This window comes from Vanacampus margaritifer, chromosome 7 (genome assembly GCF_051991255.1).
Source record: "Vanacampus margaritifer isolate UIUO_Vmar chromosome 7, RoL_Vmar_1.0, whole genome shotgun sequence".
NCBI classification, from domain to species: domain Eukaryota; kingdom Metazoa; phylum Chordata; class Actinopteri; order Syngnathiformes; family Syngnathidae; genus Vanacampus; species Vanacampus margaritifer.
Window position 1 is genome coordinate 11,195,512 of NC_135438.1, and position 26,282 is coordinate 11,221,793.

Below are 26,282 nucleotides of genomic sequence, written 5' to 3' on the forward strand. Positions count from 1 at the left end.
TTAACTCATGACTAATCACATTTAATATCTGTTCTAAATGTACAATACATTTTTTTCTAGCTTTTCACACTCTTGTTAACAAAAGTGGGAAAATAATGTGAAACTAATAAAAATAGTTCAAATGGATTTTTTTACGTCTATAGCCGTCCATGGCAGTGAATGAGTTAAAAAAGTGAAAGAAAAAAACTAGGTCAGCTTTTTACATATTTTACTTCCTGAGTGTTAAAATAAGGTCCTAAACTATGTCAGTGGCCCAGAATTTTAGCTCACTGGTAGTGCCCTGCACTCGCAAACCGGAGAGTGGTCACGGTGCGGGGACCTAACCCCCGCCCTCATTAAAAAATAAATAAATAAACAACAAACAAAGGAAAAGAAAATAAGCTCGAACTTGACCTTTACTTATTCATTTGTCAAGTGAGACTTAAAATGAGAGTTAAGTTTTTGTTTTGTTTTTCCTACAGATACAAAGGAGGCATATGCATAGTTATATTGTATGGCATCTTTGAGTCAATTTCTGAGTATTGTTTTCATATTTTGAGGCCGGGCCGAATGTCCTCTTTTTTTTGGAAATCAAGTTATGATCACCCAAAGCTAAGCTATTATTTATTTTAGCATCCATTAATGGAAGATTGGTTGTTTTTTTCCCAGGTAGTCGTAAAAAAACAACACTACTTTTCTACTAATTGTAGTGCCATACTATGTTTTTGCTACAAAATGCTACAATTATGTGTGTTGCGAATATCACACTACACTCACTCACTTATCATTAATAGAAAAATAGCTTTTTCAAGCAGTTAAAAAAAATAGTCAAACTTTTACCATCACAAAATAAATCTCTGAATGTTTTGAATTCTTTGTAATGCATGTCTTCTATTAAGCATAACAATTTTGCTTTGTGGGGATTTCGGAGTCAACTGACATCATCATCAATAGCATAGGCTACTCTATTTTCAAGATGCCGTAAATCAGCAATAGATAATAAATTAATGGATCAATATGTATTATTAACCTTACTTTTACTGTACAGGCGATGTTTCAAATCACATTTTGAAATTATGAATAGTCAATAGTCATACACATCAAAGTAAGTTAACCAATGTGATGGTTAAATATTAAAACAATAAAACCCTCTTAGAATTTTAATAAAGAATGACAAGGTCAATAATTCGCCGTCACACATGGAACTTAACTTTTTTTTTGGTTGTGGTTTTTAGCCAGGGCAAAAGTTAAGCACTGTGAAAAACAAATTGATAAAACACATCTTTGATAACAAATTGCTGCTAGTGCTCATAGTAGATTTTAATTGAATTAAAAATTCTGTAACACTCACAATCTACAAAGACACATAACTTTAAAAGCATTCAACTTGAGGTTCCATTACATTAAATCATTTTATGTATAAAAATAATGCAAAATCGGCTGAGCACACAGTATGTCCACCCATCATCATTTTAAACTCCACCGAGATGATGAGTCACAATGGGTTTCTATACACAGCACAGGCCGTGGGCACAGTCACGAAAATATACCCACGCACCTGGTGAGCTATTTTTCATTTGTGTTTTTTTGCAGAAGCTGCTGTAGCCTATGCATGATGATATTTTTTAAGGACCCAAATTTGACCCATTGTTCTCTCTGGGGATCTCTGGGCTCCATCTGTGCCAGAAAGTGCACTAATTGGCCCGACAAATGTGCCCTCTCAGACTGGTAATGCAATCAGATGTGACGGTGTGATGTGAGAGTACACAAAATAGCATGCAATGTGCAAAGCTTAGAATATAGTCTCGATTTTTCCATTTTTGCCCTTTTGGAAATGATTTCTGCTCCAGCCTCATCTAGCTAAAGCAACTTTTGCGCAATAATACAAGTCTAACAGGAAAATAACACAAAAGCAGCACCATGTGGAGCTCAGACAGCCAGGCAATAAATGTTCATTAGTTGTTAACTTTTTAGAAGTAGCTCAGACTATATGATAATTGGTGACAGATGTTTGAGGCGCCTGTTTGCAGATGTTAGGCTGGGTTAGAAATTACCCCGTGTAAAGGCCACATTCCAAATATGACCACATGGCGGGTAGAGGAGCATCATCGAGTTGCATGCAAATGTAACGGAACACAAAACGGCATCAATATCTGTTTCATTTCAGTCAGCGCGCTGTGGCTCGAAGGCATCAAGAGGAGTTAAAGCGCAAAAGTGGGCCTTCATCTGTCCATGAAGCCACTCAGTGCAACTTATTTACAGCGCATTTACAAGCTGAGCGAGGCCTGTAAAATGTCGGATTTACGAGCGCCTTTTTAATTAGAAATACTGTCTTCTACAGTCAGCCTGATGAATTGTACATTCAATTTATTGACGGTAGAGGAGGATGGCGTTCCTGGGTATCGGCAGGCAGCCTTAACATCCTTATCAACATGTTTTTCTACTAAAAGGAGAAATATGTTCTTTCTTTAATGAATAAAGAACATGAAGGTTAATTTTAATTTGTTTTTTTTGTTCAAGGTCGCTGGATTTTTTTTTTTACGAAATAAAATTATTTAGTTTAGTTTTAGTTTATTATACAGTAAGTTGTACTTTGACTTGCAGAAATATGTTTTTCATTTTTACAACAATATAGAATTATTTACACTCCCATAGGTGTTAAACTCAAGACCCAGAGACCAGATCTGTGCCACCACAACATTTTTGCCGCCCACATTTTGTGCATCAACCAAAAAGGCACATTTTCTTCACTTTTAAAAAATGTTGATATAGTGCAATTTTTTGTTTCCAATTCGTTTTATAATAAATGAATAATAATATTGGATTTTTTTTTTTTTGTAGGCTTCTGATTCCAAAACTACTTTCCAAGATAGTTATTTGTTATGTAATTTGAGGCAATCATACATTAATTTGACAGAGTTTGCCCTAGAAAGCCTGGGTGGAAACAGAATTCTGCCTCGGAAATGATTGGTCATCAGGGGTGTGGGTGGGACTGTGTGGATGGCGAACGATAAGCGCCAAATCCTATTTGTCGACAGGGGATGGGGCAACATTCAATACAATGCAGTACAGATTGACAGTGTCAATCAATACTGAACATTCATTGTAAAAACAAACATTTTGCAGTGTTTTATGAATGGGGTGGTGCTGGTCTACCTAATATTGTGTGTCGGCGTATGCCTTAATGAACTTCCTGTTCAGTGTGTCACCCTAATGTTTCCCTTCCTGGCTCTCACATGAGTCGAAATGCTTCTTTTGAAATCTAATTCGGTGATAGAAATGCTTCATTTGGCCAAGACAATGAAGCAAAGAAAGAAAAACAGGAAAAGGGGGACACATCAGTCGTCGGGTTGGGATGTGAGGCTGGCATGTGCTTCCCGTTCGACATGCACAATTACAATAAGTTCATTTGATACATTACCAGTCAGAGACTACTTTAAACTTTATCCGTTTCATTCAGTAAATGTATGATCGCATGTAAAGATTTTCACAAGGTGAAGTATTAAAAGGATTCTCATTTATTATCTTGATGTGAGGAAATGTCTAATTGGGGGGAAAAAAATATACCTGCATATTCAATTAATAAAGCATCACATAAAACCTGCTGTAATATTTAATATCCCAAAATATTTAACCTACAGTTGCTAATATCACAGCATATAACAATCCAAATCAAAAAAGTTGTATTTATTTATAGTGTGGCCTTGAGTATACTATACAGTTTGAAATTGCTCCTGATGTTAATCATAAATTCGTCCATTAACAGATAATATTCTGTTTTTGACTGACACTGTCAGCGAGGTATTAACAATTTGTTTACTGGTTGTAGTTTACAGTGGCGCTCGGCTTCTTACCGAGAACGCTTCCTAATTAACCTAATGTTTTGGTCGGTGAGTGCACTGTATATTAGCATTTGTATGCAATTATAATTCAAAGGCCAGCTCTATCAGCCCTTACACTCATTTTATTGGATCTCCCTCACACACATGTAAATGCTTTTTTTGCTCCCCCGCCATCAGTCTCCATTAATGCGAGCTTATTGTTTGAGAATATGACCTTTGCCTTGAGTAGAGAAGCCTTTGTCCTAAAACAATGGGGTCCATATTGGAAACCATGCCAGTCAATGCTGTCCGTCCAGCTGCTAGAGGAATGGTACAGATTGTGCCGGGTCCAAGTTGAAGGCTTGGAGGAAAGAACTTGTGGAGCGTGTGTGTGTTTCTGTGTATTGTTTGTTTCTGTAAGATGCAAGCCTGTTCTCAAGAATCACCAGATGGGCTAGCACAATTAAAATCAGCCATCTTCCCTAGTGTGCACATATGTGTGCAGGCTTGCACACTCACACGCGGATATGCACACAAACACACTCAGAGAGCAGGACACAAACAGATGTCTCTGAAAAAGGAAACCTGATAGACACCGTGATGCAGTGGAAACTTGGGAGTGAGAGTGTTCTAAGCAAAACAGACGTCAGTCAATCAATCAGTCAGTCAATCAATATCACTCAATGATTGTCTGGCTCTCTAGCTACAACTAGGAAACAATTACAGTATTTAGTGTAGGGATGTTCGATACCACATTTTTTTCAGCCGATACCACAAACAGATACCACTAGTACATAAAATTCCCCCCAAAATAATGACAGATCTAGCTCAATATAGTATTATTCCTTAAAATTACAAAAAAATCATTCCAATTTTTGTAATCTTCTCATTTATAGTTCCTGGTTATAAAACGACCACAAGGGGGCCAACATTGCGAGTACTGATTCCTAGAAAAGTTCCACGGGTCATTAAAAAGTATTAATAGTCATTAAATCAAATTAAGGACTAAATGTCATTAAGAAGAATTCATTATGATGTTGAGGAACATTAAAAATTTAAATACATTTGTTGTACATGCTTTATTTTACATACAACGTTGTGCAAATGAGTTACTACAATTCAGCAATAACACATGTGATAAAAATATATGTATTTGTGGGGACTGTTGACTAGTTGTAATTCACAATGAACAAAATGACCTGGAGTTCACGAGTTGCTTCATGTTCCAAATGCCAATTGCTCTGAATATGAGAAGAAAAATGTACTGTTCCTGTCACCTACATCCAACATGAAATACTAATGCCACGAGTGGCAAAAATATGACCTCAACATATATCAATGACTCTTTTTTACTGTAACTGTAACTTCATGAATTACTTACTATAAAATGACGAACAACGAACTAAAAGATACAACTACATTTGTATTTGGTAACCATATTTGTCCACTTTTAGTTAATTAACAAGAGCATGTAAAAGTAGATATGGATATAAACTGTGATTCATTTCTGCTTAATCACAAATTAACTTTTGAATCTTGTAATTAACTCATTCACTGCCATAAATTCATTAAAAAAAAAGATTTTTAAAAATTAGGGGTGACAGGTGATTACATTTTTTTAATTGTAATTAATTGCATGACTTCACTAGTTAACTCACGATTAATCACAAATTCTGTTCAAAACGTACAATAATTTTTTTCTAGGTTTTCATACTCTTGTTAACAAAAGTGGAAAAAAATGTTAAACTAATAGAAATAGTTAAAAAGATTTTTTTGACATTTATAGCCGTCAATGACAGTGAATGAATTGGAAAAAGAAAAGATTATTAAAAATTCGGGGCATCAGGCGATTAAAATTTGTAATCTTAATTAATCGCATGACTTCACTAGTTAACTCACGATTAATCACAAGTTTTTATATCTCTTCTAAATGTATAATTTTAAAAAAATCTAGGTTTTCGTACTCTTGTTAACAAAAGTGGAAAAAAAATGTTAAACTAATAGACTAATAGAAATAGTTCAAATGAATTTTTGACGTTTATAGCCGTCAATGGCAGTGAATGAGTTAATTACAACTAAAAAGGTGAAACTGCTGACAGCCCTAATATATAAACAGTATATGCAGTACGACATGGACATTAAATTAAACTGCATTAAAAACAGCATTAAAACGCATTAAATTAGATTTGATGATACCTGCAGAAGACTTTTGGGAATAAGACCAGGTATCGTTTTTCACCCATCTCTAATTTGTTGCCCGGGGAAGAACTAGGAATTCAATCAAAAACCGCAATTGCAGCTATCAATTGAGCAGGCAACAGACTCGATTTATTTCACTTTTTCCTTTATCTTTTTTGTGGCTTGGGAATGGATTATTTCCATGCCCTCTTTCCTAAAAGGTTATTTCCAGTTCCGTATTTCCTGTAGGAACATTTGTTTAAGTATTTTAACTCATTTCACCCATGTCAGCAGCATGTCACCCGTCCCCACCACCTACAATGACTGACTGAAAAAAAAAAAGTGGGTGAAGGTGGAATAAATCGGTGGTGTGAATTTATTTGACTAAATTCAGTCTGTAAAATAATGTGGCATCGTGTCGAAAAAGTTAACACAGTATTGGCTGCTCTGTGATCTATCAGGCTGGTTATCTGAGTCTTCCATCTCTACATTAGGCCTCTTTGGACTTGTATTGACCCGCAGTAACATATCGGCTCACAGGAAATGAGCTTGGGACTGAAAGGTCATGCTTTGGAATCCGACTACTACAGTGGCTGTGAAAATCTTGGTACTTGAAATCCCTCAACAACTGCCATCAGGGCTTTGACCTCCCAGCACTTAACCTTTAGTTGTTCCAGCTGAACATCTCAGTGGCCAGCAGTGCGAGGGAGCGGTGGCTTTGCTGAGCGGCGTCCAGGTGCGACTATTTTCAATGTGCAAAAAGCCATCCAACCTTTTCCTTCCTTTCAAGCTCTACCCCCTCTTAGCCATTCATTCAACATGTTTTTTTTTTTCCTTCTCGGCCAATGAGCCGGCTTAAATGGGGCTCATGACTTGGCAGCATGAAATCATGTGCTCTTTTGGCTTTTGAGTCCACCTTTGAAAGGACAATGACTAAGAACTAGAGTGGAACGTCTTTGTTTTTCAATTTAAAGGGTTCATTGTTTGACGGTACCGCTGAAGCAAACAATGGCCTCCCTGAAGATTTTACTTTTAGCTAAACCAGTAGGCAAGTCTAAGCAATATTTAGCATCATTTGAATAAGGTATTTTGGGGAAAAACATTTCTGTAAAAAACAAAACTTCAGTTCAAACGTCAGGCATTCATGGCTTCACACAGGTTGCAAGATATGATAGATCAGATTCAGAACCAAGGTTATTTTACTTGACATTAACTAACGAAAAACAAAACTATATGGGAATAATAACAAAAAAGAAAAAAAAAAAGAAAAAAACTTATTATAATTACAGTATAGTGAAAATGTGCTTCGTTTTTGTCTCTTGTTAATTTAATAAATTAGCCTAGCCTTAGGGCTGATTTTTAAATGTGATCTTAAATGTGTTTATTTCGGTATTACAGCACAGCCATTAATTCAAAGTCTGTGTACAGTACCTGTATTTGATTTGCGGATGGTTGGTTTTAAAATAATGTGTTGATTTTTTTAGTACACAATACTTCCTGTGATTTAAAAAAAATATCTTGCACACAAGAATACACCAAATTTGAAAAAAAGAAAAGAAAAATAATGCAAACTAAAATGAAGCATTTAAAAATCTAAAAACAAAAACAAAACTAGCACACCCGCTCTGAAAAATAATTAAAGCTTATTAAATACAAAATAAAAAAAAATAACTACAATAAAAATTTCAAAAAAAATTACAATCCTGTTGGCGACATTAGTCGAACTCCATTTTCTTCAAATTTAGAAAAACTTAAGTATAAGAAAAGATGCATTTGTTGGGCAAAATGGTTGTCATACAATATTTATTAATGGTACAGGCAATGTTTTAAGTAGCAGTTTAGTTTTTGCACATGCAATTCGAGTCGAGAACAAAGTTAGCATAGCTATTAAAAATAATAATTTTATATATATATTTATTTTAACATATAGACAAATAGTTCTTTCTCTCGTAACACACCTAACTACTCTCTTTTTGGATAAGTTTAACAATAAAAGCACAAAAACGCAAACAACAAATAGTGTCTTTTATAGTCAGTACTTGATCTTGGAAGCTTTGTTCACTGCTGATGTGTCATCCTTGACTTCATCTTCTAAGTATCCTGTTGACTGTGCCAAAGATACCAGCCTGTCCCTTGTGGAGCCTTAATTTCCCTCCAAGGATCATGACGATGCACCGGCGTAGCCCACACACAACACACACACACACATACAGCACTTAGGAACATGAATACACTGTGACCTGAGTGAGGTACACGGTGCTCATATACGCGCATACACACACTTGACAAGAGGGAAATGGCCTTCAGAGATAACTTTTGTCAACAACTAGGAAAAAGGAGGTCTATTTAGCATCAGTGTATTCCTTGAAGGCTCCGCCATCTTATTTGCGAAGTGGCTGTGTGAGACAAAACAAGTGATGCCAGTTGGCCATGTTTCACTTGCTCGTCCCTGCTGTTTCTCCTCCTTTTGTGTTGATCCACTTTGGGTTCTGATGCTCATTGGGTAAAGTCATTTATAATGTGAAGTTGAAGTGCTGAGACTACAAAGTAAGACCTACTATTTCTTCCAAAACGGCTGCAAAAGTTGGTGTTTTTAGTTAGTTTTATGATAAAATCCTGTGGATATGCACTGGGCGCAAGCCTCATCCATTTGTGACTCTCAATTCAAGTCTTAGAAACTTGAATCTGTTCAGAACTTGTTCTGACTGGCAATCAGTGTTGAAGGCCTGGAGCTTCTCCCTGCATAAAAGATGTGAGGAGCGGGCGATGAAAGTTTTATCACAAATTCCTTGCACAATTAAACATTGATAAACATAGAGTGTACATGTGGTTACACAGCAATTCTCTTTCATTTGGGCTGTAAGAAAAAAAAAAGTTGTCACAATATAGTACAGTATGTGCCCCTAGTAGTGAAATAGTCAAAAGTTGGGATGTTCAACACAATTTTTTCAGACTGATACCAGTATAAGTAGAAATTTATGAAATTTTCTATTACACGGGTTTTGCGGCCATTAAACGTCATTTAATGGTCTTTGCTGAAAGTAATGCCTGACATGACATTAAAACACATTAAATACAAGAGTCATTAAAAGTTTCAATACAATTGATGTAAAAACATTGTTGTTCTTGCTTTATTTTACATACAAAATTGTGCAATGAGTCACTATAATACAATTTAACAATAATCAATGTGATTTAAAAAAAAAAAAAAAAAGTATTTGTGGGGACTAGTTGTAATGATCTATTAACAAAATGGCCTGGAGTCCACGAGTTCATGTTCCAAATGTCAATTACTCTGAATTTGAAAAGAAAAATGTAGTTTCTGTCACCAATGTCCAACATGAAACATTAATGCCATCTAGAGGCAGAACATTTTACTTATACTTACTATACTAACTGCTTTATGGCATACGTCACTTCCCCCTTTCCCCATTCGTTACAAAGTCGGAAGTCATTCTGACTGGCGTGAGCTCAAAAACAACACAATGCGCCTGTCCTCATGGGAAATATGATCTTCCTTCAGGGATAACATTACCGCTTTTGTCCATATGGCGCCGCCATAATCAACGTAAACTGAAAGTTTCTTAGTGTTGCTTTATTTTCAGTATTAACTGGTATTATCATTGTCAATTTCTCTTATTGCTAGGGATTCAGACCTGGTGATGATATCTCTCATATTTTTAATTATTGCTGTCAAAGCTCATTTGAAGCAGTGCAACCAAATAAACGTACACAAAAGGGAACTTGTTTTCTCTGTGTGATATGAAGAAACAATAACATGTATGATGTATTACACACATAGCATAATATAAAGCACACAATAACCATAAAATAATCTATTATAGGCGAGAGATGCACGGTTGTCCTCCATCTGTTCCTTTTGAAAAACTATATTTTCAATACTGGCGCACCTTTGCTGATTGGAATATAGCAACGCGCGGAGGATATGAGACTGCAATAGGATCCAAGCCTCTCCCAGCCGTGATTTGAATATGAAATGATTCAATTATTGATTTTGGTTATTTGGGTCTTGCGCCCCGAGGTGATATTGTAGCCGTGCAATCACCATGCTGACATTTAGCGTCCGTGTTTACCTTTACTGTCTCCACTGATTGCTTGCAAATCGCTCGCCGTATGTCCTGCCGGAGCTCATTGTATCATCAGTTTTGTGCTATTTAGGGAAAAGTGATGGATGCAGCTTATCAAAAATGCAACAGTTTGCGCGGTCGGTGCTCGTGCAGAAAATAATAACATGCCCTCACAATCATGGAAGGGTGATTGACACAGGAATGCAATTGAACAATATTGAATGCTGCTTTCTAAAAAAAAAAGAAAAAAAAAAGAGAGAACTTTAGCATATGTCTCCTAGCATTGGAAGAGGGTTTACAGCTCTCACCTTGACAGTGATGGAGATGTGAACTTCGATCCCAGGACATGCCTGCAAGCTGTGCTCTTAAACTCAGCTTCAGCTCTACAGGGACAATAAACGCCTCGATTTTTTTTATCTGATAATATTCCAGGTACACTTCTGCATAACTGCTGCCGCGTCGCCTCAGTCCCTGTGTACTTTGAAGAAAATCGCTTCTTGGCTTTCTGTTCTTTTGCGTGGTTAGACGTGAAAATGTAATATCTGACGAATGTGTTTGCTGTCAAATATTCCCAATATCGCCGCGGACATCTGTCATGAGACATTTTATGCACACGGTTGCGCTGAGCTGCTCGGCTGTCAAAGTGACTCCAAAAGAGGTAGTTTTAATGTCACTCCACTAAATAGAAATATGTTTTTCCAGCACCCACTGGTGGATTTCGTACTTGTGAGTCAAATTGACAATGTGGAAAATGAATGCAGTCCTCCAAGGTGGATTCCTTCATGTTTCTGATGCCTTTTCTCAGCAGTTAGACAATCCAACGTTAAGTGGATGTTTTATACTAGCGTTGGCGTTCATGCATTATTGAATTATGAACAGGGCCGTGTCTGGAAAGGGCCTTTTGGAATAAATATTTCAATACCCTGATCTACCCAGTTCCTACCTGCTCTGTAATGCAAGTGGCAAGGGATGGGACTTAACATCTCAAGCAAAAATTAGCTTGTTTCCTAATTAAATCGGTGTAATCTGCATCCACGCTAGTATAACTCAAAATTGCTGATTCGGAACAAATCTGTCACAGAATTTCTGGGAAAGTTAAACCATTGTTACCTTATCGAGGTCATCTGAATCTTTAGAAGTTTCATGAAAAGGGAGAACAATAGATTTAAGGAGCCTGAGGATAGCGGACATTTTTAATCTTCTTTGCGCAGCATCAGGCACAGCTGGATTGAAGGACGGAGAAGACAGAGGAGGAAGCAGGATGATAAAAAAGGCAGAGAGTATGGAGAGAGATTAAGTTGAAATAATACAGCAAGCCTATGTTGAATTTTGCTTGGCTTGGATGACAATGGTATTAGAATTGCAACCTTTTGATTCTGGATTGAAGAGTAACCTTTTTAAAAAACAAGATTCATTTGGATGTGGGTGTACAATTGCATACAAATCAGGCGTTTAAGAATAGAGGGGATATAGAATATAGAAATAGGCGGCGTGGATTAGTGGTAGAGTAGTTGCCTCGCAACCCAGAGATCGCCGGTTCGATCCCGTGCCAAAGTACCCTTGAGCAAGATACTGAAACACGAGTTGCTCCTGATGCTGCGTTATGAGTAGTCAAATGTAAAGCGCTTTGAGGGCCTTGTAAGGTGGAAAAGCGCTATATAAATGAAGTTCCAGCTACCAAGAATGGACAGGCTAACTGCGGTATAAATGAGCTGATAAGGAAAATGATTGGGAATGGAATGTAGACTAGGCTTGAGCTTGGCACGGAAATAGGGCCACTAATATTTCAAAAGGCAAAGGATAAAATGTCTGTTTTTAGCAGAAATGCTAAGGTGACACAAAATGATGGGAGGACGCTGAAAAGGGTCTTCTGCCCAGATTTAGTCATAACTGTTTTAATGTACTTATTTCCGCAGTAGTACTTTTATCTGTGGTTGAAGTCAATGTGTATTGAATGATGTCTGTAGGGCCTCCACGCCGACCTGGATAAGCAGACAACCTGCATACATTTTTATGTCGAACTGCAATGACAATATTTAGGATCCATAACAACTGGTCTGACAATTATGTTATTCTGTAGGGCTTTCACTACTAATCTTTTTGGAATTGATTATGCTATTCATTATTACTACTGTAATCTCTTATTGGTAAACATCATTTTCAGTTTCGCAAGTTATTCACAAAAAGAAAAGAAAATCTACATTAGAAATCCCCAACATTGATTGGCAGCTCTCCGTAAAGACCGTAATTATGAAATGAAATGAATGAAAGGACACCAACGAAAGTGCTAAATGGGCAGAACAAGATAACCAAGGTCTTGGCTTTTCCTGGGGGTTTAAATCTAGGCCACACGCGTCATTTCCTGCCGGTTTGTCTGCCTCCACTTCAGTGTAGCATCACTCACTGCTGAGGTGGCTGTTCTCCCTACTGTACAGGACAACTTTCTCCCCCACACACGCACACATCCGCACTCGCACAAAGTTTGCGTCGGCGCGCCCGTGGCTTTAAGGCAGGGCTTTGATGGATAGACTGTGACAGGACTGGGTTTGGAGCCCGGCGACAGAGGAAGAGAGGGGAGTGAGCGAGCGTGTGACGGGGAGAATGCAGATGAATCAAAGAGAAGAAAACAATGGCTGTGGCAGTGGAATCAACATCAATGTATCTCTAGTTGACATAATTGATCATATCAGAAGCAGTTTTGTAAACCATTAACTCTCCCCTAACACCAACAAATTTTATTATTTTTATCTAGTGGTGGAATTTTATACAATTATTTTTACACAAGCAAAGCCAAAAGTGCAGGGATTTATTTTCTTCTTCTTCCCATGGGAAAGACTTCATTGAATAGTACATCTTTCTGACATCTCACCCACAACAAATTAATATTTTCGACTGCTTATCTGAACATCAGAAATGACAAACCCAACAGTTACTCAATGAATAATCTGCAGTGTAATCCTTAATTAAAATATCATTATCTGAAACTGGATTGAGCAATATAAATGAACTCCTTTTCCACAAATATATAATGATTATATTAAAATATGGCTCGTCACTGGGACATTTTTCCTCTACTTTAGACTTTAAGAGAATGTTGCATTCCCACTAAGTACTGTTAGATCAACATTGGCTGTTTTTTTATATAAACTAATCTATATGACACAAGCAGTAGGAATGTAGAACAACATTATTAAAATATCACAAAGTACAGAAGCAGAGTTTTGTTAGTATTTTATTATTTATTATAATTGTGGTTACCATACTTATAATAGAAAGTATGATCTGTATTTGTTTGTCCGCCATCTTGGAGGTCCAAATAGGGATAGTACAATCAGTGCTTGAAATGGAAACACTAGTAGACTGATTCATGTTTCTTTTCATTTGTTTTCGTTCTGTATAACTTTAGACAATTGATATTAGCTGTTATATACGTTACAATCTTAAATGTGCCAAGATGAAAAAGCTGACAGAGTACAGAGACGCTTTGGACACAGTGTCAAACACACGAGTGGCTGTCATGAACAAAAACGATCCCTACACAATTAAAAAATAAATAATCTCTCACTGCCTTAGTGTGTGAAGACAACTGAAAATAAAACTGAGACTGTTTCACTTATGACCCAGAATACTGCTTGGCTTACTTAAGCTAAAACAAGGCTGACTTTGGCTAACATATCTAACCTAGCTTCAAGGATAGATAGCGGTTAGCATGGTATGTTCACGTATGTGTTTAATATAAACAGCATGGATTTCCAACATGAAGCTTTTATAAATTTGTTTTTTATAAATATGTTTATAAACTAGAATGTAAACATTGAAAGTGGAGGTATGCGTATGTTGCTAGCAAGCCCCAACTTTTCAATTGTCAATTTATAACAACTGACACACAACAATGCGTAAATCTGTGTCCAGATTTACGTGGCATCACGGGAAAACTGTTGAAGCTAATTGCATGCAATATATTATTGTGCAGGCTAAAATGAAAGTCTTTACATGTCTTGTATGAACGTTCGAAAAAGCACGAAATACAACAACGTATTTGGGCTATTTAACACAAATAAATGTAACATTAGATTGATACAGTTGAAATTATATATTTGCCACATCTAATGAGATCAATTATAACAGCAGAATCAATAAAGTTATCTTTAAAAAGACATATACAAAGTGCTTTGATTAACAATGTGATTAATGTGTGAATTGTGCAGGTGTACCAAATGTAAATATGTGTCCAATTATCGGTTGAGTCCGATGGCTTTTGTCACGCCCTCTGCCTCCTTCCGATCAGCCTCCATCCCTCTGTCACTGTTTTATCCCACGCTTCCATCTCAATTTTCCTCAGCCTATTTCCTTCTTGACCTCCGTATCTCCTTCATCTCTCTCTCTCGCTCTCATATTCTTTATCTCGGTCCCTTATCCTCCTTCCTCCCTCCTTCCATGCCGTCTAGTCTCATGAGAGAAGGAGGGCGCGTGCAGTTGATTAGACGGGAGCGTTAGAAGGTTCACATTGGATCAGAATGTAGTGTCTAGCCGCCAGGCAGCGAAGGATCCAAATGCCGGAGCATATAGACGAGGTCGTCGGCGGTGGATTTTCAGGGTGGTTTTTTGGGCGCATCAGATTTCTGGGCGCATCCTTGGAGCGGTTGGGGGCAGCCAGGCGGAAACGGCAGTGGTCCGGTCAAAGCCGAAACTCTCCCAGATGCAATTTTCTGACGGGCATAGAATGTCTAACATGGAGGGAGAGGCGGGGGTGCTGAACTCAGCTTTGAACTGCTCTGGAGGGATAAATTATTTTTTAAAGGGACATATCTTTAACTAGAAATTGCCGTTCCCTCCTAATTGGTTATGAATTCTGAGAGATCCTGTTCTGAAACAAACAAAGACATAAAGACAGACATAAATGCATGGCTAATGTTCAGTTAAATGCGTCATACAAAGACATTTTCCTACAGAAAGGTCTTGTAAAAGTTTTTTTTGTTTGTTGGCATGTATTATTTGTTTTGGAATTATTTTACATTCTCTGAAAACAATGAAAAACACATTTTTGACTGTTTTAGGAAAACGCCTTTGCCACTGTCTCCATATAAATGCTAAAAAGGTCTGACTGTGAAAATGGGGCGCTAGCTCATAGCTAGTTCATAGAATTATTTGTTCCCTCCTAATTGGTTATGAATTCTGAGAGATCCTGTTCCGAAACGAACAAAGACATAAATGGATGGCTAATGTTCAGTTAAATGCGTCATACAAAGACATTTTCTTACAGAAAGGTCTTGTAAAAGTTGTTTTTTTTTGTTGGTATGTATTATTTGTTTTGGAATTATTTTACATTCTCTGAAAACAATGAAAAACACATTTTTGACTGTTTTAGGAAAACGCCTTTGCCACTGTCTCCATATAAATGCTAAAAAGGTCTGACTGTGAAAATGGGGCGCTAGCTCATAGCTAGTTCATAGAATTATTTGTTCCCTCCTAATTGGTTATGAATTCTGAGAGATCCTGTTCCGAAACAAACAAAGACATAAATGGATGGCTAATGTTCAGTTAAATGCGTCATACAAAGACATTTTCTTACAGAAAGGTCTTGTAAAAGTTTTTTTTGTTTGTTGGTATGTATTATTTGTTTTGGAATTATTTTACATTCTCTGAAAACAATGAAAAACACATTTTTGACTGTTTTAGGAAAACACCTTTGCCACTGTCTCCATATAAATGCTAAAAAGGTCTGACTGTGAAAATGGGGCGCTAGCTCATAGCTTATAGGTTTTCAGTCTGGTGTTACTGTGTCACAGTTAAACCAGTAAAACACGCAGGGCATTTGCAAAGGCTGCATCACAAAGTTGGCATGCATGCTTGCGTTTTTTTTCTTGACAACCAACTACTGGTCCAGCATTTATATTTAAATGTTTTAAATTATTTTTGGACATGTGTTGTCATTGTAACTTTTAATTTGACCATTATTTCAAAACGGAGACAAATTTACCCTAACCAAAATGTGTTTTAGATTGGAAGGTAATTAGTACTGTAATCATTAATTGGGTGCTTTGAATGGTTCGAATCAGTTCATAAATGATCTTTTTTTTGTGCATTTAAATGTTAATCATTTAGCTTTGTTTGACTTGCAGAATAAAATCAGAATGCTGAGCTCGCTCACATTCACTTAGTATTCATTGCAGTAGATATTGCACTGATACTAAGGGTGATAAAACCCTAATGTAAATATAATAAGAAACATTTGAAAGTCGTAAATAGCTTAAGAATGAATTGTCATCACACATTTATTTTATGCTGATTCCAAGCAGGCCAAACATCAGCCTTCTCAGTCACAGTCAATTATGTCAGACCAACATCACAGCATAAAACATAAACTAAAAAGACAATTAAAACAAGAATGAAGGAGAAATAATTTGAAAATAAATCCCAGGCTACATTTGACTAGTCAGACATTTGCCTGAGAGGACTTTAAACTGACCACAGCATGTCAGACTGATGTAGGGGTGACCTATTGCTCTAAGGCTACACACTCCTGCACTCTGCACTTCTTTGCTGGGAAGCCACACAAAAGATTTAAGGCACACTGTATGTTATAAATTGCCAGCCAGGCCACTTGTCTTCAGGGCACCATGACAATAGTGCACATTCCTACAGTGAGGCGGCCCCCCTCACCCGTCTATTCGTGTGTGCGTGTGTGCGGTTTTGTCGCGTGGGTGTAGCAATACTGCAGCAACTGCATCAGGCCAGTGTATACAATTGCTCATCGTCTGTGATTCTGGTTGACATCTGATTATTTGTTCAGATAATGGAGGGAGGGGGGAAAAAAGGAAACAATGGAAATGGTAATAATCGGTTTCAGGGGCAAACATAAAACCTTCATGGACTGCATTGTCATATTCTTAACCATGATAAAAATATAGGTTTATTCTGTTCCGGTGACATCATTTTGACATTTTGGTCCTGAGTGGCATAATTCGGGAAAACATCACGGCAGCGTAAAGATAAAAAGCAAACCAGTGCAATTGCAAGCCTGACTTTGGATTTTGCTCAAATGTGACACATTCACAACCTCATGGCACAAAAACACTCGCTATATGGCTATACTGAAGCTATGGTATTTATTGTCTGTTATACTGGTGATTCTTATTGATCATTATGAGGAAACCAATTACAGTAGCATAATCCAAGGTTACCCTCATTTAAACCAATTAGTGGCAGCAGCCAATCCATGCCAGCTCAACTTTAGGATTAGTGGTGGAGTCATTAATATCAATTCTAATTTTGCTGTTTTAATCAATTTAATACCGGCGATCTAAATGTTTCATAACATTGATTGCGAAATTATCATTTTGTACGAGGAAAATCCAATGACAAATGTACGGAACATTTTTTTGTTAAAATTGTGTCTAGAATGACAACTAAACACAAAAACATCAAATATTTTCTATATACATATAAAATGTTCCTAAACCTTTTTTTTAAACTAATCAATTTAAAAGGAGAAAAAAAAATAAAATCACAATAACACTGTAACACAATTTTTGTTGAGTTAAAGTTGACAACTGTTTCTAACTCATTTTTGTGTGCGGAGTCCAAAACTGATTTCAGTTATTCTCTGTCATGTCAGGTTTTTGAGCTGTAGGATCACCATGTTCTTTAATAATAATAATAATAATAATAATAATAATAATAATAATAATAATATATATAAATAATAATATAAACTAAATGTGTATGTATGTAAATAAAACACTAAGATGGAAAAATGACAAGCTTTGAAAACTAACAAAAACAACATAAAATAAAATATAATTTATAATGGTATGCCTTTGGTTACAAGTATAAGAGAAAAAAGTAAAAGAGAGAAACAAATGCTCCTAATTTCTACTATGCTAGCTTTCTGTTTGCAGATATTGATACTACTGACCCATTAGGAGCTGCACACACATCTCACTCGTCTCAATTGTGACTGCACAAGTTGCCACGTAGCTACGATAGTCCAATCGTATTCAGATGTTCTTACTACAGTCTTACTACAGCTAATCAGTGGATTTTTGCTTATCTGGAGTGTAAGCTGTAGAGAAAAAAAAAATTGGCGTTGCAATTTTGGAATCAGCATGCCAATTTTAGTTTTAAACAGCATAATTCAAAATCATTCAAATTGTTGTCCAATGTTATGATTATTGGCTGCACTAGCCTTGCGTTTACCCGGTAACAGATCAATACTAAATCTTGCCGTATCGCACAAACCTAACGAGGAGTTCCCAGCTGCCGTTTGTTGTTTTTCCACATGACTTCAAACCTGGCCAGGACAACAAAAACATGTGACTTTTAATTAATTAGGATTTTAATTTGGTTCGAGGGGGGCTTTTCCCTGAAAACAGCCGCCACATGCGACGCCAGTATGGATGCACGTTGAAGTCGTCACGTCACGACTTCCATGTCATCGGGAGCTGACAGGTTGCGCTGTCTCCGCGCGAGCCTCCAGTCACTCTCAGGGGCCCCTCACTGCTAATCATTATCTTCGGCATCATCAGCGGAGGGCAATTACAATAGCAGGGGAGGGGGTCTCCATTCAAAAGCGCTCATGGTGGTTCAACTGTGTGCATGGTGTATTTACACAGTATCCATCCGATGCACTTCACTGTGCATTCTTGTTTGCAAGTGCTCGTCTCGCTCATTACAGGCAACGCAAAGAACTGTCACCCACCCACCCGGGCCTGAATTGTCTTTTTAGCTACCTGTGTGAGTGTGTGAGTCACTCTAATCAAATTTCTGCCTGTCTACCAGTCTGGTGCTGATAACGTGCTTCACTGCTCTCTCACTCTTGTCACCCACACAACCTCATTACGCACACACAGGAAGGGTCCATGGTGGTTTAACCCACCCTAGCAAGCCAACTGGAGGTAATTTAGCATAGCTTGGCAGACACATGCCATTTTACTGAACACAGCGCACGTCCCCCTGAGCTTTGCTCCGCTCAGACTTTTCACTCCAATGGAGCACAAAAGGGTGAGAGACTCAAGAAAGACAGGAAGTGGAGCAATAAAAGAGGCATTTGTGTTCTAGCGCCCCCTTGCACAGGTGTAATGTGATAGAAACATTTTATTGGAATGGGATTTTTTTTTCTGAACATAAATTGTTATGATAATATTGTAACATTGTTCCCATCTCATATAACCTTTGCTGTTTATTATATTTATATTAATTAGTTGGGATTTCCGATGTCACTTTATTTCAGACAGATGCCAGTACAAACAGTCAACTCTAAATTAGTCACCGATACTGATACCAAGTGCAGATACCACTAATTGCTTTTGACATATAAAATCCACCCCCCCCAAAAAAACCACATGATTTTAAAGAAAGGCCAATATATCCCAATATAGCATTTTTCCTGAAAAATCCTTGAAATTAATGACAATTACTATTCTTCTAATTTATGAATTATAGTTCTTAAACAAGCTGACTGCAGTGCCGATTCCTTGAAATAAGGCTTGGTATCGGCCTGATACGGACACCCGGTATTGATACAGGCCCATCCCTCAAACTCTGTGGAACTTCATCTACTGCAGAAAACTTCAGGGAACTATTTGTTTGTTGACATTTACATTTAACTTCATAAGACATGCTGCCGAGCCTGTAGGCTTTCTGTACTTTTTGTTTGAGTTTTTAAGCAAAGATGTCTGTTTTATAAGATAAAAAAAAAAAACATAAAAAAAAAAAATCTAACATTGCAAATCTGCTAATCTGACTTGAAAAAGACATCGATCTTTCCCTAATATTATAAAACATCTGGGAATGATGCAAAATTACCATAACAATAATAAACATTAAATTATTACGTCTCTGAGTGTCATTCAAAGCTGATCTTAATTTCCTTTTGCACAGGCAGAATACGCGATGCAGGTTTTTCAGATTAAACCAATATGAGTCATATGGCATTTTCTTTTATGCACTTTAATTACAATAAGCAAATTGTCTTCAAGTATTTTTAGCATTTGTATGTGAAACTTGCGGTTTGCTAATTATGCGCATGCTTGTCTGTTACGACTGAATTCCGTTGTTTGATTTGATTCTAATTAGGACAAACTTGCAAATACTATGAACAAGAAAATGATGGCATCTGTTGCAGCTTTGCTTAAACCCGACTTGCACTCACATACACAGACACACAAACACACACGAGCATGGGTTATTATTTCAGGGCATGGATGCAGGCTGGGTTGCCAACACAGCATGGGCACATTTGAGAATCTCTGCCTCAAGGCTGAGGGGGAAGGCCGGCCGGGTATATGGGGGGGGTTGACTCGGGTATCTGGTCTCCTAGTGATAAGCATGTGTGTAAGCGTGTCTTGCAGACTGTGTATGTGCACGCATGTGTATGCGTGTATGTGACATCTGTTGACAAGGTAGCCTAGTCCGGTCAGCACTCATTAGTGGAAGTGAGAATCCCCGAATGAGGAGTGCTACGACAGACAGGACTCTCTCGTTAGGGGATAGAGCACTCCCACTTGCGCGCACACACACATTGCTAGGGTCAGACCGCCTTGGCGCACACAATCTGCACAACATCAATTAGTTCATAGATGGCTGCAATCTATTCTGTCAGTGTTGTGGCCTCGGCAACAGCCTGCAACAAGTTATTATTCAGAACATTCAGAGCATTCAGAACATACAGGACATAAATACTAATTCTCCAAGGCATGCGAGATACTGAGCTTTGCATTATGAATTCCGACACATTGTTTTAGTCCTTTAGACTTCCTTTCCCAGATGCATCGAACAGATGTGTGGAACAGAGGCTGACGTCCAGCAGTGCTCCGAAGCAGAACACAATCCGTACCAAGACTCTGGTTGACTTTTGTCAAATTCCAAAACCATTTTTTTTCGCAATTGTAAGTAATATGAAGTGAATACATTGGTTTCAGGTGTCATAAAAACTTTAACACAACAGGCAATGTTTAAAGCATTTGACCATTCATAACTGTCAGTTTCAAAAGACGTGAACCACAGCACAGGATTTGAAGAGGCCTGAGAGAGGAAAGCTCATGATTGGATTGAACTCCACAATAGTTTTTGAGACAAATATGAACTCTAGGGTTGAAATGAGTCTGAGTAATTTGTGTACCCCGTTTAAAAAAAAAAGTGTTTTTTCTGCCTTGGATGCTTGCTTAATTACGTGTACACTGCCAGGAAGATGTAGATGCCAGTCTGTGTTTTGTCAGGTTTCAGTACGAGGTTTAGGATCCAAACGCAGGGAAAAAACTTAAAGGCAAAGTACTTGGTTAGTATAAAAAACAAAATAAAATCAACAAGGCCCCACAAACAACATTCAAAGCAACAAACCAATACATCCGACAGCAACATAACATAACATTGACAATGAACCAACAAGAACTGAACGAAAACGGGTAACTAAATACACACCAACTGATGAGACAACGAAAAACACGTGGTTGAGGGAGCCGATTGGATGGCAAAAGGTAACATCAACAATACAATGTCTTCCTGAAATCACGTTCAATCGCCAATTAAGGGTGTTAAAAAAATGTGTTAAAAATATGTTGAAATTCTATTGGCAGAGGCTAGCATCGCTAGTAGCAAGCAGCGCTAGGGGCTAGCAGTGCTAGTGCTGGCTAGAGCCGTCAGATTACTTTTCAAAGATAGTTCATTAGACTTAAAAACAATCTCACTTATTACAATTGTTTCTAGAGAGGAAAGTCATGTAAAATCTAAAAACGAAAATAGTAGGTTTTTCATTATTGAGTGGATTTATTGAATTTTTTTGTCTTTGTGCTTCTACCTTAAGCAAAAATATATATTTTTTAATTTAATCTGAATACCTCCACATCAATTTTGAAGTGTTTGTCTTTGGCAATCGCACTGAGTTTGAAACCTGGAAATGACTTCTTTTTTTTTTTCATCTGCTATTTCAGGCTTTAAATTGCAACTTACTATAACTAGTTAGTGGTTAATGATGCAGCTCTCATCTCTAATATGCACCTCCGTTATTGTATCAATTTAACACAGAGTGGGTTCAGATGGAGCACACCATGTTTGCCAAACCTTATGAATGAGAGTGTAAACACATCGCATATGTTCTGCTGATTAGCACCATTACTGCCTATTTACCTCATCATATGTTAACCGATCAAAACATGAGGCGAAAACCTGACGAAAACACATCAACGCTCTGAGCCATCTCCGATCAAATGTGGACAATGCAACGAGAACATAATTAGCCCAGCGTATGTATGAACGTGATTCTTGCGAATTATGAACTTGAATGATCTCAAGTCAGATTCGCTTCAGGCTGTCACGCAACTGCTCCTGTGTGCAAAGTCAAGCGCGAGCGTGGTGGGAATGAGAGGGTTAATTAAGTGATGGGGGAGATGGTTGCCGCGCAGCATACGGAGTGATAGAATAGCTTTTGAATTATGGAACAGCGGAATGCTGCGGCTGGTGGCGTCCGGCCATATGTCAGTGTATACCGCCTGTGTCTAACCGAGGGACAGCTGGTCAGATTGCTCATGTTCAAGCGAGTTAGAGAGCAATCAATCAAAATGGGGCAGCTTGTTGAGTTGTTTAAACGGGGCCAGAATACAACGCTTGTCTATTGTTGGTGCCATTAGGGATTTGTCAGGTACTGAAGATATGAAATGAGCCCCCAAAAGAAACATCACCTTGAGGATGTCATAGAGCTGACAGAGCCTCTGAGGTCATGTGCAAGATGATTTCGCATAAAGGCCGAGTTGATGAGACGTGAGTCGTTACGTTATTATTACCCAAACAATTCTGAATCTGCTTTCTACTGACAGATGTTTAAAGCGTTTAAGAAAATGGCTGCTATACTTTCCCTTCCTCCCTTTTAGCTGCTGGCAAGTTGTAGAATGGACGTTTATAGATTTGCATCAATATTTAAGAGACTCTATTTTGAGCACAAGCCTTCAGTGCATACCAATGTGTTCTTCAGTAACTCAATTTCAAGTGTGAATAAGAATACAAAAAAATGTATTTGTCGCTGTTGTTGTGAAATCTTTGTCCTAGAGTCATTTTTCAAATTGTCTCCGCTGAGGTTATTTTAGTTAAAGCTGCCCAATGTAGAAATCTACCCAAAAATATCTTTACAATAGCCTTTTTATTTGACTATTCATGACTCAAACATTTTTGAATAGCAGATCAACACCTTAGCTGCTGAAGAAGGAAGTGTGCAGTTTCATTTTTTGACCACATGTGGCAGTAGCGATTCAAAATTCAATTTCCTGCATTGGGCAGGTTTAAAACAAAGATATGAAGAAGAAGATGAATAATAATAATAATAATAATAAGAAGAAACCATAAAAAATAGTAGCCATGGCAATCAGGATCTAAAAGTTGTAAGAATCCATCAGGAATAGACCAAACGAAAAAAAATTAACAAAAAAAAAGCAACGAACAACCTAATATTAAAACTACTAAAAACTAAACTAAAATGAAGCATGAAAAATAATAAAACTAATGCACTCTGATAACTGGTTAAAACTAAAAAAAAAATCTCAAAACACAATAAAAAAGTAACCATAATGAAAATGCAAAAAAATATTATAACTGCGTCACACTAAAATGACCAGTGAAGCAGATAGGTTATAAATACTTTTTTTTTTCAGTAGTTCATAGTTGTTTTATTTAAAACATGTACATTTTTGTTGAAAGTCACTGTAAATGGATTATCAGATCCAGTGTTGAACAATGCAAGGTAATATATTTTTGTTGACATTACTACTATGCTTTATATTATAGCCCCATATTGTCCATATTCAGTATAGGCTCCAGATGGATGTACAGTAACGGCAACAGGTCAGGTATTCATGCAGCTGCTAGGTGCTAACTCTAATTTATTACCATCATTTCAAGTGAATTTCCCATTTCTGGGATTTATTTGGGCCTCTCATAAAACACATTGTCAACAAAGTGAACACGCACAGTGAAGCACAATCTCAAGTGTGCACATGTCTCTTTGTACTGCCTCCACCGTGACACTTTTTTGTCATTGTGGCTGCTCAGAGGATGCATTATGCATATACAGCACGTCTCTAGTGCTTACAGAAGGTCATCTTGTCAGCTTGACAGTTTAAATGTATGAAATAGAAACCTGCTATTCACATAATAGTTGCAGCAGAAGCAATGCAGCTATTTGCCTACACAGCACGACATGATGGAGATGCACTCTGTCTCTTAGTCTCTGCTGGGCCCCCAAACTGTATGGCCACCCTGATCAATAGTCTCTGTTACACATGATATATTTCCCATGGCTGCGACTTGCTGCTTTGCTCCATCTGTCCCATCCGCCTGCCTCTGCGCCTCTCAGCTTCCCCGCGAGGGCTTTGAGGCATTTGAGCTGCTGTTAACTGTTGAAAACGCTCGCACAAATGGTCATATTAATTTAATTGGACGCAACCTGGAAATGTATCAGTGGAATGCAAGATCAATAAAGGTTAAAACGTGGCAATTCAGAAGTACAGAAAGAAAACAGAAGAAATGACAATTTTCAATATACTTTTCCCTCAAAAAAATCACAGCCACCGTCCTCTTATTAATTTTTGTTGGACTTTGAGATGCGCAGTTAGACTCAAGCATCAATACATTTCATACTTTAAAACGGGCGAGAATTTTTAATTTTTTTTTTACTGATGCATTATTAAAAAGGCTTTTACCATTCCCAAGTGTGTTCTGCGGATTAGAAGCGTGTGGAAAGTAATGTTTGACTAGCAAATAAAAATTTATTAAAGCCTGCAATTACTTGGATCAAGATTGCATTCTATGTTTTGTAATCCCATTGTATTATTTTCAACACAGTTCTGCAAATAACAACCAGAAACATAAACACATTTTAAATGATGTTTTTTTTATGTTGTATTTTTCCAGGCCTGTGTGCTAATAAGAAGCAGGAAGTACATCCTCCTCTACTTCCGGGCCAAGCGAACGTCATGTGGACCAGATGCCTCCTCTTCCTCTCAACCTTGTTTGCTCCCATTGCCATCGGTAAGAATACACACACAAGCTTCACTAGTGCTATCATTAGGGTACTGTAATGTTAAAATTCTATTGGTTCATTGCCAAAGCAAACATATTGCGTTAGTCAAATCAGAATTAAGCAGATTAATTAGAAAAAAAAAATCCACACATTTTCAAAGCAGTTTGTGTTTGCTCACATGACAATTGCAATGCGAGCCCGAGGGCACTTCGACATCACTTTCATTCGGTATAGGACAAAATGGCAGCGCCCCCAGATGGATGAAAATGGATTGATTAGCAGAATAAAGACCTATATGACAAAATAAGAGTGACAAATACAGGATCAAAGTAACTGCATAGTGACTGCGCATTATCAAAAGGGACGACAAATACAGGACAATAGCAACCACATACCGTATTTAATACAAGTATGAAGTAGCAATTCTTGTTGTATAATAAAAATATCATACCAGGAAAAATCCATCTAAGGTTGTACAATTTTTGATTTCAAGGATTTCAATTACCTTCATGTATGAATTCCTGCGAAACGTACACAATGTGTTGTGGTTCAAATGCCAACATCAAAATTGTTGGTATTTCAAAACCATTAAAGTGGAAGTCAACCTTAAACATTTCTTGACAATAATATGTTATGTGACCTCACTAGTCTTAAAATGACATTCTGATTTTGCTGCTTAACTCAAATTCCATTAACACAATATTAACCAGAATGCCGTATTTAGATCAGTGGGGCTGCATAGAACATTATATTGTAAAAAAAAAAAAAATGTTTGGGTTGACTTTAATCAACCATCCAATGATTTACCGGTATTCAAAATTCAAATTCCATTAACACAATATTAACCAGAATACCGTATTTAGATCACTGGGCTGCATAGAACATTATATTGTAAAAAAAAAAATAAAAATGTTTGGGTTGACTTTAATCAACCATCCAATGATTTACCGGTATTCAAAATTTAAACTCTTGCTATCATCAAACCTTCATGAACAAAGTCACATTCTTAACTAGCATACAACTCACGCTTGTAAACTCCACACGGGTGGCCTTGAGCGGCAGTTTCGATACCACAACCTGTGATGACCCTCTAGGCCTTGAAAGAATTTAATCACTGTTAATAATAAGTGAAATCAATCAAATGTGTACTCTTCGAATATGTGCGCCTGGGGAAAAATATGAAAAGGGATATAAGTAAGCCTTGGATAT

At 37.4% G+C, this 26,282-nt stretch overlaps 1 protein-coding gene across 12 annotated transcripts in view; it reads left to right on the top strand.

Moving 5' to 3' along the window:
* The window catches only part of adgrl3.1 (adhesion G protein-coupled receptor L3.1), a 191,273-nt gene that overhangs the window by 24,315 nt on the left and 140,676 nt on the right, over nt 1-26,282 (top strand). For all 12 annotated transcript variants that reach the window (XM_077571883.1, XM_077571872.1, XM_077571875.1 and 9 more), the window contains one exon: nt 24,965-25,081. In XM_077571883.1, coding sequence (XP_077428009.1) covers nt 25,027-25,081 — 55 coding nt within the window. In that variant the 5' untranslated portion in view covers nt 24,965-25,026. The remainder of the gene's footprint in view (nt 1-24,964; nt 25,082-26,282) is intronic.